Source organism: Mirounga angustirostris, unplaced genomic scaffold (genome assembly GCF_029215605.1).
Source record: "Mirounga angustirostris isolate CCGP_5_RB_7025 unplaced genomic scaffold, mMirAng1.0.hap1 SCAF_17, whole genome shotgun sequence".
Taxonomy (NCBI): Eukaryota; Metazoa; Chordata; class Mammalia; order Carnivora; family Phocidae; genus Mirounga; species Mirounga angustirostris.
Window position 1 is genome coordinate 45,762,572 of NW_026991725.1, and position 17,745 is coordinate 45,780,316.

Sequence of the window (17,745 nt, forward strand, 5' to 3'; positions counted from 1 at the left end):
CGGGAGGCCCCTGTCTACCTGGTGGGTGCTTGAGGGTCTTCAGGTGGGACACCTGGCTAGACCCCCCTGCTGGGGCCGAGTCTGCGACTGGCCAGAGGGTGTGACGTTTGCTTGCAGACTCGTTCGTTGCCAGAGGGTTCCAGTCCCACCTGCGAATTAGCAGGGCGGGAGCCTGAGGCCAGGAGGGCACAGGGCCCTCTCCTGAGGTCTGCGTCCTCCAGGACGGGCGTGTGAACACTCTGTGGGGAGTGGGATGCTCTGGTGGGTGCTGGGTGTGGGGGCCCGAGACACCCTGGCTTGTGATGTCACCTGCTTCCTACCTGCTGGCTGGACGGCGTCTCTCCGGGGGAGCTCGCTGTCACTCCCATTTTGCGGATGAGGAAACTGAGTCCCAGGAAGACACGGTGTCTCCTTCTAGACCCCCAAGAAGTCAGAGGCTGGGCTGGAAGTAGGACTAGGGACTCGCCGATGCTTGCACTCAGCATTCCTAGCGGTTAGACTGTGTCATGGAGGAGACTGGCTGTCACTGCTTGACCTTCACCTGCCCCTCTGGGCCTCCGTTTCCTCAAGGGTGGGGGTCGGGGAAGGGGCAAGGAAGAGCCCCGGGGGCCAGGACCAGGTTGAAATTTGCTCCAGCTCCAACACTGGTCTTTCTTCTTTCTCACCCCCTCCCTGCTGGCTTGTGCCTTGGGGGGTCTCCTCCCCGCTCTCCTGCCCCCCAGCGACCCCAGAGGGGTGGTGGGAGTGGGGGGGCCCAGCACAGACAGCATGCGTGCCTCTGGGGGTCCCCAGGGGTCCTGACCTGCCCATCACCAGATCTGCAGCCAGCCCAGAGAGGGGGTGGCTGGTCCCCCCCCAAGGCCTGGGGTGGGGGGCGCCGAGAGCACAGAACAAGTGAGCTTGGAAATTACATGAGATCCCAGCCCCCCACACACGCCCTCAAATTCTCTCTACTCCTGGCTTTAAAATTCTTGTTTTCTGAAGAAAAAGAAAATGCTAAATTGCACCCCCTTTTGCAAAGGAATGGAGCCTTGGTGAGTCACTCCGGAGGTAAATGCCACCTCCAGGGCCCGCGCCCGCCCGCCCCCATGCATGCCACGCCCGCCCACACAGCCGTGTGGCCACAGTCCTCACGGGGGTACGCGTGTGGGTGGGGGGAGGCCTCTTGCCTGTCAGCGGCCCTGGGGCGGGAGCTGGGTCCCTGCCGCGCCCCCCCACCTCCTCCAGGCCGTCCCCAGGGCAGCGTTTAGGAGGTTCACTCTGAGATGCGGGGCTGGCCTGTCGTCAGGCGAGTTTGGGCCCCGAGGGGAGGCTCTGTGGCCCTGGGGGGAGGGGGTCCGCGTGTGTGTCTGGGGCTGGGGGGGGCAGGTGCTGCTGCCGGTTCCTGGCCGTCAGGCTGCTCTCTCTCTCTCGGCTTCTTGGTGCGGTTCCTCCCCAGGCCGAGCAGCAGAGCTCGGGGCTGACCCTGCAGGGGTGGGTACCCCACGGGGAGTCTGGAGCCTGTGTTCCTTGGAGAGTCACCTGCTTGTTTGCTGACCTGCGTGGGGGAGGCCAGCGAGGAGGCGGTCCCCTTCCCAGATGACCCGTTATTCTAGAGGGGAGGGATGCCAAGCAAGGGTTGGAAGCAAAAATGGAAACACGCCGGGCTCTGTCTGGGAGGGGCGCTGAGTTCGGGCGGATCCGGGAGGCCGGTCACCTCCTGTGTTACTCCCAGTCAGGGACAGCCCGAGGGGTGCAGGACTGGGCTTTGCAGCATCCGTGGCCACCCTTCACTGCTTGCACACCTCTGACGGTCTCTGGACTGCTCCAGGATGTCCAGATCAGCGTCCTCCTCCTCGGACGCCTCTGCCCGGCTGTGGCCTGAGGCTTCCTTCTCCTGTCCCCACCACGTCCCTCCCCCGGGAGGCTGGTCCCGGCTGAGCAAGGCTGGAGTCACCCCTGGTGGTGGAAAGAGCTATTTTCAGCCCTCCCATTGCTGCCCAGCATGGGCGTGTGGGGCGTTTATCCCTTGCTGTCTCTTTGTTCCCTTCTTGTGGGGTGTAACGTGGAGCGGCCCCCCTCCCGCGTCCTGGCCCGCGGCTCCTGGGCTGTGAACTGGCACAGACGGGGAGCCTGCGGGCCGGAGGCGACTGGGGCCCCACCCTTGCTCGGGAGCAGCCTCGGAGTGGCAGGTGGCAAAGGGGCCCCCGCGGGGTCACCTTGGCCCTCACGGCTCCGTGCTGCCCGCCTTTGGTAGGGCCCCTGTAATCTGTGCTGCTCTCACCAAGACGCGGGCGGCTCCTGGAGCTGGGCTCTCTGCAGCATCCTCGCGGCCCCAGCTGGGCGCCTGGGTCGTGGGCCTCGGCTCCCCACTCCCCACGGGGGCTCCTGGGGTGACTGGCAGGGGCCCCTGTCCCATGTTGTGCCCCCCGCCCTCCTGAGCACCTGCACGTGGCACAGCGGTGGGCGCCGTGCAGCTCCCTTCAGCGGGAGGAGAAAGCGGGAGTCTGGCGGGCCGGAGGGGCGCGTCCGGGGAGGTCTGCTTCCGGCAACTCAGAGCCGTCGGGAGCCAGGCTGGCAGAGCTGATGGAAATACCATGGGTAGCCAAAGCGGTTCATCACCAATTATCTCCTCAATAAGGTAATTAATGGGCATTTCCGTGGTATATTTATGAGCCACCAGAAGGTCTTCAAAAAGCATATTTTTTCAAAGTACCTGGGTTGGCCAAACGTGTCCTGTGGGGAGCCTGGGGTCTTAATCCGCCTCCAGCCGGTGCCTGGGGACGGGGGTGGGACAGTAGGGCGGGCCGGCTTCCCCCTCGGGGAGCCTCCGTCCTGAGCTGCAGGCGGGGGCCACGGCCCTTCCTCGCTGGCCTCACCGGCCACGCAGGCCCCGGGCTGTCGTGTGATGCGCTGCGCAGAAGTCCGTGTTGGCCGAGGCCGAGCCCCTCGGTGGTGCCTGGGGCCAGCACGGCCAGGGTCTGGCGGAAGGTGGCGGCTCACACTGGTGTCAGATTTACAGCTGGGTCTGCGGCGGGGCCCTGGCCGCGTCTGCCATGTGGCTGGAGATGGGGGCGTGGCCTGCGCTGTGCCCAGGGCCGTGACTCCGTCTGGGGCCCGCCGCTCCAGGCGCAGGCAGTGGTCAGGGCCCGGGTTGGGCTGTGGCTGGTCTCAGGGTCATTCTGCAGCCTGGACTCACGGAGCCGCCTTGTCCCCCGGAAGCTGGGTTCCTTCCCAGCGTTGACCACTGGCGGGGTCATCCAGGATCTGAGCTCCAGGTGCTGGGAGCCCCAGCAGACAGGCCCTCCCAGGGCTCCCCGCGTGTCCCCAAGACAGCCCAGCCCATAAGCTCATCAGTGGCGCATACAGCCGTTTGGGAGATAGTTAGGACATGTTTCCATAGCAACCAACCCCCAACCTGCACTGGTTTCCTTCAAGGCTTCTCCTGGCCTCTCGTCCCTCCCTGGTGGCCCCACACCCCATGAGGGCTGAGCCTGGGCGGGTTGGTCCTGGACTGCTCTGGTTCCGGGACTCATCCTGACCCGGAGTGGGGTGTGAGGGCAGGTGCGGTGGGATGCTCCCCCGAGAGGGCCGCGCCCGAGGTCTCCCCTGCGGTGGGCCGTGCCGAGCAGAACGCGGGCTCCCCTGTGCCCAGCCCTGGGCTGGGAGGGGCTGTGGGCCTGCAGGGTTCCCAGCAGGTGTGTGCCCCAGGGACCCCACCACCCAGTGGGGCAGGAAGGCCTGGACCCCGGCTGCGGATAGGGGATAGGTGCTCTGATGGGCGCAGGCGAAGGACGTCAGGGGAGCACGGAGGAGGCAGGCTCCAGACCAGCCTTGGGGCCCGAAGGCCCGGAGCTGATCCTCAAGCATGGATGGCAGTCAGGGCACTCGGGGCATGGGGACAGGCAGGAGCACAATCCCAGGGACCTCCCAGGGGCCGTGCGCTGCAGGGGCCCCGGCTGGCAGGTGGAGAGAGAGCGGGTCCTGGCCTTGGGCAGCTCGGAGTCTGGGAGACAGGGAGCTGCGCCGGGAGGGGGATGGGGGCCCGCCTGCTCAGAGCAGTTGCTGTTGTGTCTGTCCCAGGAGGGGAAGGGGAGGGCCCCCCATGGGAGAGTCTGCGCGCAAACGCCGGCGGACCGTTCCAGACGCTCGTTCGTGCAGTCCTCATAGCTGCCCGCCATAGGAACAGCATGCTGTTGCGACCCCGAGGTGCACAGCGAGCAGACGAGAGGCAGGCCTGGATTTGGACCAGCCTCCGGTGGGAGGGTGAGCGGGACGGTGGTTCAGGTTGCGCTTGAGGGGGAAGGCCAGGCTCTGGGGTGGAGGGCCGCCGGGGGGCCGCGCCAGACCCCGCGTCTCACTCCGTGTTCGGGGACCCCTGGGAGCCCGGGATCCTGTGCTGTGGGACTAGGTGTGAAGCTGTGCGTGGGTGGGGGTGGCTGTGTGAGCCACGCGTGGGCTGCCAGCTCTGTGTCCACACTGCCCCCCGGCCCACGGGACGTCCGGTGGCCTGATCCCTTCAGCAGCGTTGACCACTGGCAGTTAGACCCTGATGTGTGGGCTTGTGAAACCTGCCGTCCTCAGACCTGTGTAAAGACGTGTGTGTGTGCGTGTGCATTTATGCGTGTATGCGTGTCTGTGTGCATGCGTGTGCGTTGATGTGTGCACGGATGTGTGTGTACCTGTGTATTTTTCTGTTTGTGTGTGTATGTGTGTGTATGTCTATGTGTGTGTTTGCGTGTGCACATGTGTGCATTTGTGTGTTTATGAGTGTATGCGTGTCTGCTTGTGTGTATCTGTGCAACTCTCTCTGTGTGTCTCTGTGTGTCTATGTATGTACGTATGTCTGTGCGTGTGTGTGTCTGTGTGTGACAGACGTGGAGAGAATGGGGACAAGGGGCCTAAGTGAGCCACAGCAGAGTGCTTTTCTGCCCCGAGGCGCACACTCCGTGGAGGCAGCGCACCAGCCGTGGCTTCCGGTACAGCCTCAGGCAGGGCCTGGCGCGGGCCCAGAGCCGGACACCCCGCCCCGGCCACTCAGAGGCGCTTGAGGCTCCTGGAGGTGTGAGAGTTGGCAGGTGTTACTTGAACACCCGCAGAGTGTGGCCGTCACCGCAGACGCCCAGGTCCCCTCCTGTTCTCATGAGCCAGACTTCCCATTCTGGAGGAGAAGTTTCTCGATCCAGCTTCTCATAGACATGGCCTCATTGCTCTGACCTGTGTCTTTCCTCCCACCCTGCCCACGACTTCCCTTAAGGCTCAGCTGAGGCCCCCTCCCCAGGAAGACCTCAGGCCCTCCAGCCTGCAGGGCCTCTGCCTCCGGGACATGCTGTCCACACCTGTGGGGCGCAGGATTGGCATTCAGCCCAGCGGCCAGGCTGCCCTCATCTGTCCTGGGCTCCTCAAGGCTGGGCCTGAGGCTGCATCCCAGGGGCAGGGACCAATCCAGGTTAGCTCTTTCCCTAACTCCTTCCCCCAGGACGCTCTCCGGCCCAAGGTCTGGCCCCAGAAGAGTCAACCAATGCCTTTCTCCTCAGGCTGGGCTCCTGAGCACAGCGTGGTGTCTCCCTTCTGGTGGGCTCCTGCCCTCAGGGTGGGGCCACCTTGGGGGGCCCCTTGGCACAGGGCAGAACATCCACAGGTGGCTCCTGTCCATCTGGCCCTCTGTTGCTGTGTCCCTGGGAGCCGGCCCAGGTCGGGGGGAGCAGGGTGGCTGGTGATCTGAGCCAGGACCCCCAGCTGCACCCACGCTGGGGAGGCCAGGCCCGTGACGAGGTCACAAGGCTACGCTCCACCCGAGGCGGTGGGTAGGCGGGCAGGGAGAGAGGTTGTCCCCCGACCCCACTTGGAGCTCTGTTGGGGGTCAGGGCATCATGGGTGCAAAGAATCCTGTGATTCTCTCTGGATTGGGGGGGATGGGTTTCCCCCTTGCTCTTTTGTCCTGATTTAGAGCTTTAAGTAAGTGTGGTGGAGGAGGTGGGACAGGAGAGTCTGCTGGAGGATGTCAGGTGGGCCTTGGAGGACGCAGATGGGTCTGTGGCCTTGGGGGGCTGCCTGAAAGCCCGCATGGGCCCTGTCTACCCCTCAGTCCTGCAGCTGACGGGGTGCCAGGGTGCTGGACACTGCAGTCGGTGGTCCGTGCTGAATTCCTAACAGTGAGGTCGCAACTATGATGCCCACCTTGCAGATGACAGGAGTGAGGCCCCACGCAATCAATGTGCTTCCGTCGTGGGCCCATAAGTGGTAGCGGGAACCCAGGTTGGTGTTGCTCCATGGCCCACATGCTAAGGTTTCTGCGAAGTTTCCAGCCTTGCCTGCAGGCTGGCGTGTGCATGAGGCGCAGAGATGGGGCGGGGGGTGTTATACGGGAGCACGCGTGCTTGCATGTGTCTTCAGGACAGGCTCAGGAAGGGAGAGGGGCTTGGGGAGGGGGCGCTCTCCAAGGAAGGTGGGTGCACATGCGGATGTCTGTACAGACACGAGGATACCCAGACACTGACTCGCACACCCGGTGGGCAAGTTGGATGGGTCTGGCTTCCAGTGCCGCCTCCATCACTTACGGGCTTTGTGGCCTCGAGCAAGCAGCTTCATGCATCGTTAGCTGTAGGACAGGTCACATGCACGCACCTGCCTGTGCACCCCACACGAGTGTGTGCAGGACTGTCTGCACACACACACGCACACGCTCGGTGTGTCTGGCTCCTTCTCATTGACTGACACCTTCATAGGAAGCCCTCTCACACCCTCCCAAGTCATCCCGCCACTGTGCCCCTTTGTTCAATGTGACCTTGTTAAAAAGTCTGCAGGAGGAAGAGAGGAAGGGTGCACCCCCCCGTGCAGAAGCCGGGTGATGATTGCTGCTCAGTGTTACCTGCTTGCATAGGCTCTCATTTCTGGAGGTGTGGACAGCTGAGACCCCGTGCACCCCCTCTCCAGAGGTTGTTTGGGGCAACCCCTGCCTGAGAGCAGGGAGGGATTTATAACGCATCTGAACAAACAGAGCGCATCTTTTTTTTTTTTTTTTAAAGATTTTATTTATTCATTTGAGAGAGAGAGAATGAGAGACAGAGAGCATGAGAGGGAGGAGGGTCAGAGGGAGAAGCAGACTCCCCGCCGAGCAGGGAGCCCGATGCGGGACTCGATCCTGGGACTCCAGGACCATGACCTGAGCCGAAGGCAGTCGCTTAACCAACTGAGCCACCCAGGCGCCCCTATAGAGTGCATCTTTAAAAACCAATGCAGGAACGCATTTTGAAAACAAGGAGGATGACCGTAAACACAATGAAACATGCCTTTGAGAAGAAATTCAAATATAGACTTTGTCCACAGAGGAGAGTCTGTTCGAAAGGGGAGGCACAGCTTTGGTTCAGTGACCATAACTCACATCCATGTTGGTCTGTTCTTCAGGCTGACTCTGCTGTCAGATGTGTGGGGAAGGGGGCACCACAGAGATAGGAGGGAGAGATCCTATTGTGTCCGTGTCACTTTCTGCTGCTGAAATTCTCTTCGTCAGTTACTCGTCCCAGCTCTGCACCCCCGTCCCCCTGCAGAACGTAAGCTTTGCGAGGTCCCCGCCCTCCCCTGCTTCTTTGCCACAGTGTCCCCAGCACCTGGCACGGTCCCTGGGGTGGGCTCCCCTTCCCTCTCTGCCTACATCTAGTAGGGTGAATGGCTCCCCCAGATGGAGCCAGCCCGGCTTCCCCGCAGCCATTCCCTCCGGCTGGGAACCCCACGAAGGCCAGCCCGTCACACGTGTCCTCAGTGTGGCAGTGACCTAGGGGGACGGTGGCCGGAAGGGAAGGGTGTGGTGGGGGTGGTGCATGAGCCACAAATTCTGGAGCCTTTGCTATTCAAGCTCAAGCACCAGATAGACGTGGGCACAGCTTCCGGTGAGCTCGCTGCCCCCATCCAACACTCAGGGACCAAATAACAGGGACAGTAGGACTGTCCTGACCGTCCAGGCTCTGGCTTCTTGGGAACAGAATGGATGTGCACAGCAAGGGATATCTGCATATTAATATAGTGTGGATGGTGGTTTTCATACCTTTAGTGTCTCCTGACTGGGAACACGTATAAAATTAATGTAAATTCAGCAAGAATTTTAAATGACTACTTTTTGAATCATAGAAATCGCTATATACACTTGACTTATACTTAAGCACTTCTTTGTGTTTTGGGGGTTTTGGGGGTGATATTTATAAATGGTATTGTTTCTTAAATTGCAAATTCTCGTTCCTCATTGACAATATATTGACTTTCGTATGTTGGTCTTGTATCCGGTGATCTTGCTGTGCTCAGTGATTTGTTCCAGAAGCGTTTTTGGTGGGCTGTGTTTTGTTTTGTTTTGTTTTGCTTTTTGTAGATTTTGTAGAACTTTTGTTTTCTATATGGACAGCAATGCCATCAGAGAATAGAGATGGTTTTGGTTTTTCCTTTCAAATATGTATACCTTTGTTTCTTCTCCCGTCTTGCTGTACCAGCCAGACCCTCCTCCACATTGGTGCATCCCTTGCAGTAAAATCCAGGGCCTGTGAGCAGGAAATTGCTGTCCAGCCTGCCACACCGCCCGCCGTGGTGGCCAGGCATCGAAAGCTTAGAGGATCCCCACGGGGAATGTGGGCCAGACCCAGCTTTGCACCCAGAGGTGCATGCCTCGGAATGTGATGCTCGCCTGGTTGGGTGTGTGTTTGGGAGTTTGTGGTGGGTGGGGCGGGAAGGACGGGCAGGAGGCGCCGTCCCTGGGCCCACAGGGCTGGCCTCGCCCTTCCCGAACACTTTATGCTCTGGGATCTGGGCTCAGGGCAGGGAGCAGTGCCAGCATCCTGCAGGGGTGCTGGGCGTGGTGGGGGCGGGGCTGATGCAGACCCCCCCCCGCCCCGGTAGCCGTGGGGGGAGCGCCTCCCTCTCACTTGCTCACTGGCATCTGCTGTGTGTGCCAGACGCGCCCCTCCAACATCGGTCAGAATTGAAAAGGGACAGTGTCCGTCAGGCTTCTCACCGTGCAGATGGGGAAGCCGAGGCAGGGACATTGCTCCTACGGGAATGCGGGTCTCTGCAGACACAAGACGGGTGACCTGCTGGCCAGGGCTGACGCCCCGGGGACAGCGAGCCCTGCGTGCAGGGTGGTTTCACTGTTTTCCGCAGAATCTAAGATGCAGCGGCGCCTCCTGCTGAGCAGAGCCTCACGGGTAACGTCGTCGGCGTGTTGTCTACGTTGCATATTGTGCAATTACAGTAGCTTGAGCTGGAGAAAAGAAACGTTACTAAGAAACGTGTGAGGAAGTTTATTGAAAGAAAAACCCCGTGTGTTTATTGAAAGGCCCGGGTCGCTCAGGGATCCGCGTGAGCTACGTCGTGCCGTGATGTGCGACGCGCTCCGGTTTCAAAGACGTGAAAGTGTGAAAAAGTGCGCCTCTTAGAACTGATAAAATAGGATGATTTATGAAGTTAATAGTCATAAAATCATGTGAGCTGTGTAAAAACCACATTTCCTCTGCCTCCTCCCGTCAGATTCACTCTACGAATAACGTCCGGATACTTACGGACATGGTGATGCCGCCGTCCGTAAATTTATACAATAAGCTCCTTTGTGGACGCTCACCATGTGCTAATGAGCGCTGTGAGCCTCGGTTTGAGATTTACACGCTCCCCAGGCAGGTGTGAGCCGTCCTCACCTTACAGCCGGGGAAACCGAGGCACAGAGGGGGCAGGGGGCTCAGCCTGAGCTCGCATCCAGGCCTGTCCCTCCTCAGACCTGGGCGCTTAACCCACACGCCGCCCGAATCCTCCGTGGGCAGATACAAGCGTGTTTTCCAAACACGGTCAAAAGGCACACACTGTTCTGGGCCCTACCTGCCTTCCCCCCTCCCAGCCACACCCCGTGGGCGTCCTTCCGCGTCCACACACGACGAGCCGCCACACCATTCCGCCCCGGCCCCGCACACGGACGCCGGGGTGTCCTCCAGGCTCCGGTGTTGTCGGACATGATGGTTAACCGTTCTCGGATGGCTTCCTCAGGAAAACTACCAGGTCAATTTTCTCCTAACGCTTTGATGGTTTCAGTTTTGACGGATTTTAATCCACCTGCAGCCCCCCGGTCTTCATGGGTCTGGGGGTCGGGCGAGGGCACGCTGGGATGGCTCCGCGTGAGTCCCCAGCTGCCCGTGGAGGGAGCTCAGAGAGGGGCTCCTGGCCCAGCCTGCTGTGGGGCGCGAGGTGGGCGGAGGAGGCCGCGTTCTGTGTGCGCCCTGCCCGCGAGAGCCATCAGCGCCCGTCCTGCCTTCTGTGGGTGTCACTCGCGGGGACCGTGGGTCTGGGCCTTCGGAGAGGCGGACGCTGAGCATGCATTCCTTCCGATCCTTCGAGCTCGGGACTGATGGTCGCCGGACTTTTTGGGGGGAGAGCCAAGGCTGCGGCTGGAGACAGGATGGTGCAGGTTGCCGAGGCAGGGTGGAGCTCAGGGCTCGTGTGTCCCACGGAGGCGCGGCGGTCTGGGCCTGCACTCGCTGTGTGGGCGGCAGCCTCCCGCCCCCTCACCCGCCCGCCGCCCTTGGGCATGGCCGGGAGCGTGTGGGAACACGTGTCCACGACCGGCCTGACGTTCTGGGCCTTCATCCCCTGCTCCGCCAAACCTCGATGTCTCGTTTGAGCAGGTGGCTTCGTAGGTGGGGGTGACTTTGAGTGGCTGCCGTGAGCAGAGCCCCTTCCCGCCGGCAGAGACCCTTCGCCCATGCAGCACGGCCCACCGCGTGTTCTGGTGCGCTGGGTCACCTTGGCGGCATGCCTTGGCCGCCTCCAGTCTCGATTTTGGGGCTCCCACTATGGCATGTCGGAGAGGGGTTGGGGCCCAAAGGCAAGCACGGTGTCCGGCCGGCTCAGTGAGGTGCTGGGCACCGACCGCGGGGCGGGGACGCTGGCCTGCCCTCGGTCTGAAGGCATGGGTTTGCCTGCCTCACGCCGGGCGTGGTCTCAGGCCTCGGCCTGGCTAACGGCTGTGTTCTCTCTGGCAGGTGGCCCTCCCCCGGGCGGCGGCACCCCCTGGCACCTTCGAAACGTGCTCAGCGACTCAGTGGAGAGCTCAGACGATGAATTCTTTGATGCCAGAGGTGAGTGCACCCCATCGTCCCATTATGGGCCGGATGACCTTTCTAGAAGCCCCAAGAGGGGGATCCCTGTTGGGGGTCAGTGTCTCCGCCTCCTTGGACGCCGCATCCCACACTTCACAGGTACTTGATCTGTGATTCCCAGGGCAGGGGCCCTGCCTTCACCCTTCGGCTCTCTGGGTCTAGCTCGGGGACTGTGCGAGGCGCTCGCCATGCTGCAGAGGCTGGGGGACGTGGGCACTGCCCTGCTCAGGCTTGTGGTTTGGTGGGGGACGCAGAATTCAACAGTGACACTGAGGAAGACACACTCCCGAGGGGGAAGGATGCCGCTGAGTAAAAGGCACCAGGTGTTAACAGAAACGGTGATGGCGGGTCCCTGGTGGACTTGGGGTGGGGAGGCCCGTGGCACCCTCTCCACAGTGACGAGGGACGAGGGGAAGGAGCCTTCCAGACACAGGAAGTGACAGCGGAGTCCGTCCAGCATTTCCGAGGGTGGGTTTCCATGGCCACGCTCACCTGGCCAGTCTGGGGGTGGATGAGAAGCACCAGGGGCCTCCTCCTGCACCCAGGGGCCCCAGTCCTCACTGGCCGGCTTGGCCACACCCAGGGAGGCACCATATCTGGGGGGTCGGCTCACTCCCAGGACGGCCAGCTTTGAAATGCCTGGCAAAACGGGGTCTTGAAAGACAAACAGACTGTGCACTAGGAAGACATCTGGACCCGAGCGGACACTTGGGACATGGTCTCAGCCGTGCCGTTGATCTTCTCCAGGCCTCAGTTTCCCTGTGAGCTCCGCACCTCCAGAAATGGGGAGTGCCCAGTTCAGGTGCCTTCCAGGAAGCCCAGCTGGGCAGGGGGTCTTGGCCCTGAGGCCAACCCTGCATTGGCCCAGTTGGGGCTCGTTTGTTCCCCCCATTGGTGTCTGGCTCCTTCCTGGGGGCAACTGGCCTATAGCGTGAAAACAACAGCGTCAGTATTTTGATGCTCAGAACACTTTTACTTCACATACTTTGCAGTTCATCGGGGCTGGGGTTCCTGCATGATGGGGATGGCTTGCGGCGGGAGGCACTGTGGGTGGGCGGGTCAGGCCTGCTCACCTGCTTCCCCTCGGAGGGTCCTGCCCCCACCCTGCTAGCTGCTCCCCCCAGCCTAGCACCCCAGCCCTCAGCCACAGGGGACGCCCAAGGGCTGCTGAGGCACCCTTACTTCTGAGCTGCTCCCTCCCCACCTCCTGTGTGGTCTGTGTGGCCCCCTGGTCAAGGCTGTTGGAGTTTCCCTGGCTCAAGCAAGGCAGTCAGAGGTGAAGCCGTCCTTCTCTGCTGCCCTGAGCTGGGCCAGGCCCCATGGGCAGCTCTCAGCCTCGGGGCCAGGCCATAGGTGTCCAGGATTCAAGGGTCCCCTCCCTGGCCCTGTTCTCCCGCCAGGCTGAGCCCTGCCCTTCGTCCTCCAGCCATGGGGGAGCCACGTGGCTGGGTGTTAGTACTGAGCAGGCCCCGGGAATGTTACGTCCTCCTCCTCAGTGTTCTGATGGGGAAACTGAGGCCACATCAAGGTGGGGTGGAGGGGCTGTAACCCAGAAGCTCAGTGGGAGGGGGGGTCAGGTCCCTTTTTCGGACTTATTACTCCTTCTTCCCTCCTCCTGTGGGCCCTGCACTAGGGTCTCCCTGGTGGGGCAAGAGACCCTCAGTCTGTTAGCTCAGGGGAGATGGTTGGGCTCTGGGTGGGGGGCTCCGGTTCTGTGTGTAAGGTTTGTGAGGGATTGAGGGCAGGAGTATGGAGCAATCTGAGCACCCAACACCCTCTGGGCAGGATGCCAGGTCCGTGGGCCACGGCGGCAGGCCTGGGGCCTCACATGGCCACTGCCCCTGATGGACACTGCAGGGTGGGTGATGGGGTCTGGATTCCCAGACCCAGAAGAGGTGCCTCCCTCTTGTCAGTGAAGGATACCTGGGGGCCACAGTACAGTCTAGAGGGTTGGGGTGCAGAGCAAGGGCAAACCCAGGGCAGCCAAGGGGGCCGTGGCTCAAGCCCTGACCATGTCAGAGCTGGGGACCTGCAAGGTCTTTGAGTTCAACAGTGCTACCCCAGTCTCCAGGCTGGGAAAGTGAGGCCAGGGGATTGGGAAGCTTGCTCAGGGTCACTCAAGGTCACTCAAGGAGTCGGGCAGAGCAGGGGCTAGAATCCACCCATCCGTCCACTCTTTCAGTGTTTACTGAGTACCTGCCCATCGGGGAGGAGCACTGCCCTCGCATAGGGGACACAGGGTGAGCGGGCGCTGTCCCAGCCCTCATGGAGCCTGCTGTTCAGTGGTGGTGGGAGGGAAGACAGACGAGCAGGTGAGCCACACTGACAATCGCCGAAAATGAAATAAGGGAAGAGACACCTCACCAGAGACTGAAAACATGCTCAGCCTCATCCGTTGTTGGGGAAACGCCAGCTGAGACCACAATGTGAAGGCGCCACGAGCCCATGGGGAACCACGGCGTGACGCCGCCACGAGCCCGCAGGGAACCACTGTGTGACTCTGCCACGAGCCCGCAGGGAACCACTGTGTGACTCTGCCACGAGCCCGCGGGAAACACGGTGTGACTCTGCCACGAGCCCGCGGGGAACCACAGTATGATGCCGCCATGAGCCCGCGGGGAACCACGGTGTGACGCCGCCACGAGCCCACGGGGAACCACTGTGTGACTCTGCCACGAGCCCGCAGGGAACCACTGTGTGACTCTGCCACGAGCCCGCGGGAAACACAGTGTGACTCTGCCACGAGCCCGCGGGGAACCACAGTATGATGCCGCCACGAGCCCGCGGGGAACCACGGTGTGACACTGCCACGAGCCCGCGGGAAACATGGTGTGACTCTGCCACGAGCCCGCGGGGAACCACAGTATAATGCCGCCATGAGCCCGCGGGGAACCACGGTGTGACGCCGCCACGAGCCCATGGGGAACCACTGTGTGACTCTGCCACGAGTCTGTGGGGAACCACGGTGTGACGCCGCCACGAGCCCTTGGGGAACCACTGTGTGACTCTGCCACGAGCCCGCGGGGAACCACGGTGTGACTCTGCCACGCACCCATGAGGACGATGCTGCCCCACACCTGTTACCTCGACTGACCCGGATGCAGAGGACTTGGGACTTGCAAGCTGCTGGAGGGCGCGGCCATGGTACAGCCACGTGGGGGTGGGTTCTAGCTCTTCTGCACTCGTGGTCATTGCTGCCCCAGGCGCCGGCCCTCTCGCGGCCAGGTGTGTACCCAGGACGGAGGAGAGTGCGCGTCCACCCGTGAGCCTGCGCAGCAGCTGTATGTACTGCTGCCAAACCTAAAACGGCCCAGACGCACAGCGGCGGGTGAGTGCACGCACACACGTGGGTCATCCGTGTGGGGAGACACGGCTCGGCCTTGAGGAGGAACCGGCCAGGAGTGCAGGCACTGGGGGGCCTCCGAGTGGGAGCAGGTGGGTGGACAGAGGGCGTTGGGCACCGTGACCCCAGGTACTCAGAACCCCAGAGTGTCCATGTCTAGTGCAGGAGCAGGCCGGTGGCCTGGGGCCCGGAAGGAGGGATTCGAGTGGGCCGGAGAAGACTCTGGGGGTGATGGTTTCACGGATGTCCACGTGCTGGAACTTTCCAAGTTGTCCTTTTAAATATGTGTAGTTTACTGAGGTCGGTTCTACCTCAGTGACGCTGTTAAAAGTAGAGGAAACCCCCCACGTGACCTAAGGGAATGCGGTGGGGTGAGCAGGTGGGCAGGAGGCCCGCGCGTTTTTCCCTGGAGATGCTTGCTTTCTCTAGACCCCTCTCCTGACATCTAGACAAGAGCCTGCACCTCACTATGAACTTGCACAAGCAGGCCCAGCCCCAGCGGTTACAGGGTTGTGTGCTGGAAGGGCTGGGGGTGCAGCTGGGGCGGCTGGGGGTGCAGCCAGGGCAGCTAAGTGGGTGCAGCCGGGGCGGCTGGGGGCATGCAGCCGGGGCGGCTGGGGGTGCAGCCGGAGCGGCTGAGGGTGCAGCCAGGGCGGCTGGGGGGGTGCAGCCGGGGCGGCAGGGGGTGCAGCCAGGGCGGCTAGGTGGGTGCAGCCGGAGCGGCTGGGGGCATGCAGCTGGGACAGCTGAGGGTGCAGCTGGAATGGCTGGGGGTGCAGCTGGGGTGGCTGGGGGTATGCAGCTGGGGCAGCTGAGGGGGCAGCTGGGGGGTTGCAGCCGGGGTTTGTTTTCAGGACACACCTGGCCTGGGTAGCCTGATGGGGAGTACAGCCGAGCCCCCTCCGGGTGGGACGTTGGAGGTTTCTGCCACAGCCACGTCTTCTGTGTCCTTTGCTCTCTGTTGTCCCTGTGCCCAGCACCAGCAGACTCCCTGCTCCCCTCCTGGCAGGAGGCTGGGCCCGAGAGCTGCATTCAGTCTTGCGGACACCCTGCTCCTTGCTCCAATCCCTGGCTTCTCACAGTGAAGGGGATGAGATAACCATTGTATTTAACTGACCACGGTGGGTCTCGTGGAGAACGTGGGCACAGCTCTATCTGGGTTTTCCTGTGGGGGCACAGCCTCCAGTGGGAGGGAAGGTAGTGGACGGAGGTGCAGGCTGCCTGGACAGAGGTTGGGCCGGTGACTGGCCATGTCTGACCCCAGCCGAGCCTCTGGGGCCCGGGCCCTTGTGTTACACAGGCAGGGGGTGGGGTCGTTGGTCTCAGGGATGAGTGGGACGCTGTGCCATGGGGGAGGCAAAGGGGCCCTCACAGAAGCAAACCACAGGTGTGCTCCTGACCCCGGCCCTGCCTCTCATTCAGGCGTGGGAGAGGGGAAACAAGTGCCACGGAGCTGCCCCGAGGTGTCTGGGATGGGCTGAGTGGGGCCCCTGTGAGGGCCATGGTGGGGGCAGTGGCACGTAGCACCAGGGAAGGTGTGCAGTCTTGAACCCAGAGGCCCTGGGGCCGGGCTCATCTAGGTCCTGGGAGATTGGTGTCGGGTGCAGGGGTGACGGGCGGTGTTGGGCCCGGGACTGCAGAAGGTGACACGTCCTCGGCCCCGTGAGCTGGAGGTGGAGGCTCCCTGTGCGGGATAAGGAGTCTCGCTGCTCTGAAGTCCTGGCCCTGGGTCAGGGTCCCAGTCCGTCCGGGGTCAGGGCTGGGGTTGTGGCGCCAGCACCGAGTCTGGGCAGGGACTGGGGCTCCGTGGGGGTGAAGCAGGTGCAAAACCGTCCGCCCCAGAGGTCACTGGGGGTGAGGACTAGCATGCAGGGAGCAGCCTCCGGAAATCAAAATGCGAAATCAATAACCAGGGCATTCATCCAACCAGCTCTTCGTGGCCTCCGTGGGCCCTGCCAGGAGGCACATACCACAGTGAGGGGACGCAGAGCCAACAGAGCGGCACGAGGGCCCTGGTGTGTGTGCACGCGTGTGTGTCCTCTCGGGGAGGAGCCCACTGTTGGCAGAGTAAATGCCCCGGCTGAGTGTTGGGAGCAGGCGGAGGGGAGGCCCAGGGAGGGGGAGAAAGCGGGTCGAGGGGTGGGTGGGGGCAGAGAGCGCGAGAAGGCCATGGAAGATTCCAGAAAGCAGAGTGAGGGGGGGCGGCTCCCCAGGAGTGAACCAGGGGTTGTTGAGAGAGAGACCCAGACGGAGAAGGACGAACACAAGAAGGACCCACGGGGACGGAGAGGTCCTGAGCCCAGAGAGTGAGTGAGCAGGAGCGGAGCACATGGCCAGAGCGAGGCCTGCTGTGGGTGGTGGGGGACAGTGTGGCAGAGACTGCTGTAGCCTGAGAGGAATGGGGGGAGCCCTGGGGGGGCACAGGTGAGAGCTGAGCTGCATGGGGCGGGCCGACGCCAAGCACAGGGACACGGCGGCAAGTCTGTGAGGATGGTGCGCTTGCTGGAAAGAAGAGACAGACCAAGGGGCCGTGGGCCAGGAGAGGAGGGGGCCCCCGCGCTGAGCCCTGGGGGCCCGGGGGCTCTGACTGCCTCATACACAGCCCGGGGGGGCCGTGGACCAGGAGAGGAGGGGGCTTCCGTGCTGAGCCCTGGGGGCCCAGGGGCTCTGACCGCCTCGCACAAACCCCGGGGGAGGATCGTGGGCCAGGAGAGGAGGGGGCCTCCGCGCTGAGCCCTGGGGGCCCGGGGGCTCTGACTGCCTCATACACAGCCCGGGGGGGCCGTGGACCAGGAGAGGAGGGGGCTTCCGCGCTGAGCCCTGGGGGTCCAGGGGCTCTGACCGCCTCGCACAAACCCCGGGGGGGGGATCGTGGGCCAGGAGAGGAGGGGGCCTCCGCGCTGAGCCCTGGGGGCCCGGGGGCTCTGACCGCCTTGCACAAACCCCGGGGGAGGATCGTGGGCCAGGAGAGGAGGGGGCCTCCGCGCTGAGCCCTGGGGGCCCGGGGGCTCTGACCGCCTCGCACAAACCCCGGGGGAGGATCGTGGGCCAGGAGAGGAGGGGGCCTCCGCGCTGAGCCCTGGGGGCCCGGGGGCTCTGACTGCCTCATACACAGCCCGGGGGGGCTGTGGACCAGGAGAGGAGGGGGCCTCCGCGCTGAGCCCTGGGGGCCCAGGGGCTCTGACCGCCTCGCACAAACCCCGGGGGGGGGGATCGTGGGCCAGGAGAGGAGGGGGCCTCCGCGCTGAGCCCTGGGGGCCCGGGGGCTCTGACCGCCTCGCACACAGCCCGGGGGCT

General features: G+C 62.9%; 1 protein-coding gene across 1 annotated transcript in view; it reads left to right on the forward strand.

The window, feature by feature from the left end:
* Positions 1 to 17,745, forward strand: part of PITPNM3 (PITPNM family member 3) — a 74,820-nt gene that overhangs the window by 3,587 nt on the left and 53,488 nt on the right. The window contains exon 2 of the mRNA XM_064582561.1: positions 10,989 to 11,084. Coding sequence (XP_064438631.1) covers positions 10,989 to 11,084 — 96 coding nt within the window. The remainder of the gene's footprint in view (positions 1 to 10,988; positions 11,085 to 17,745) is intronic.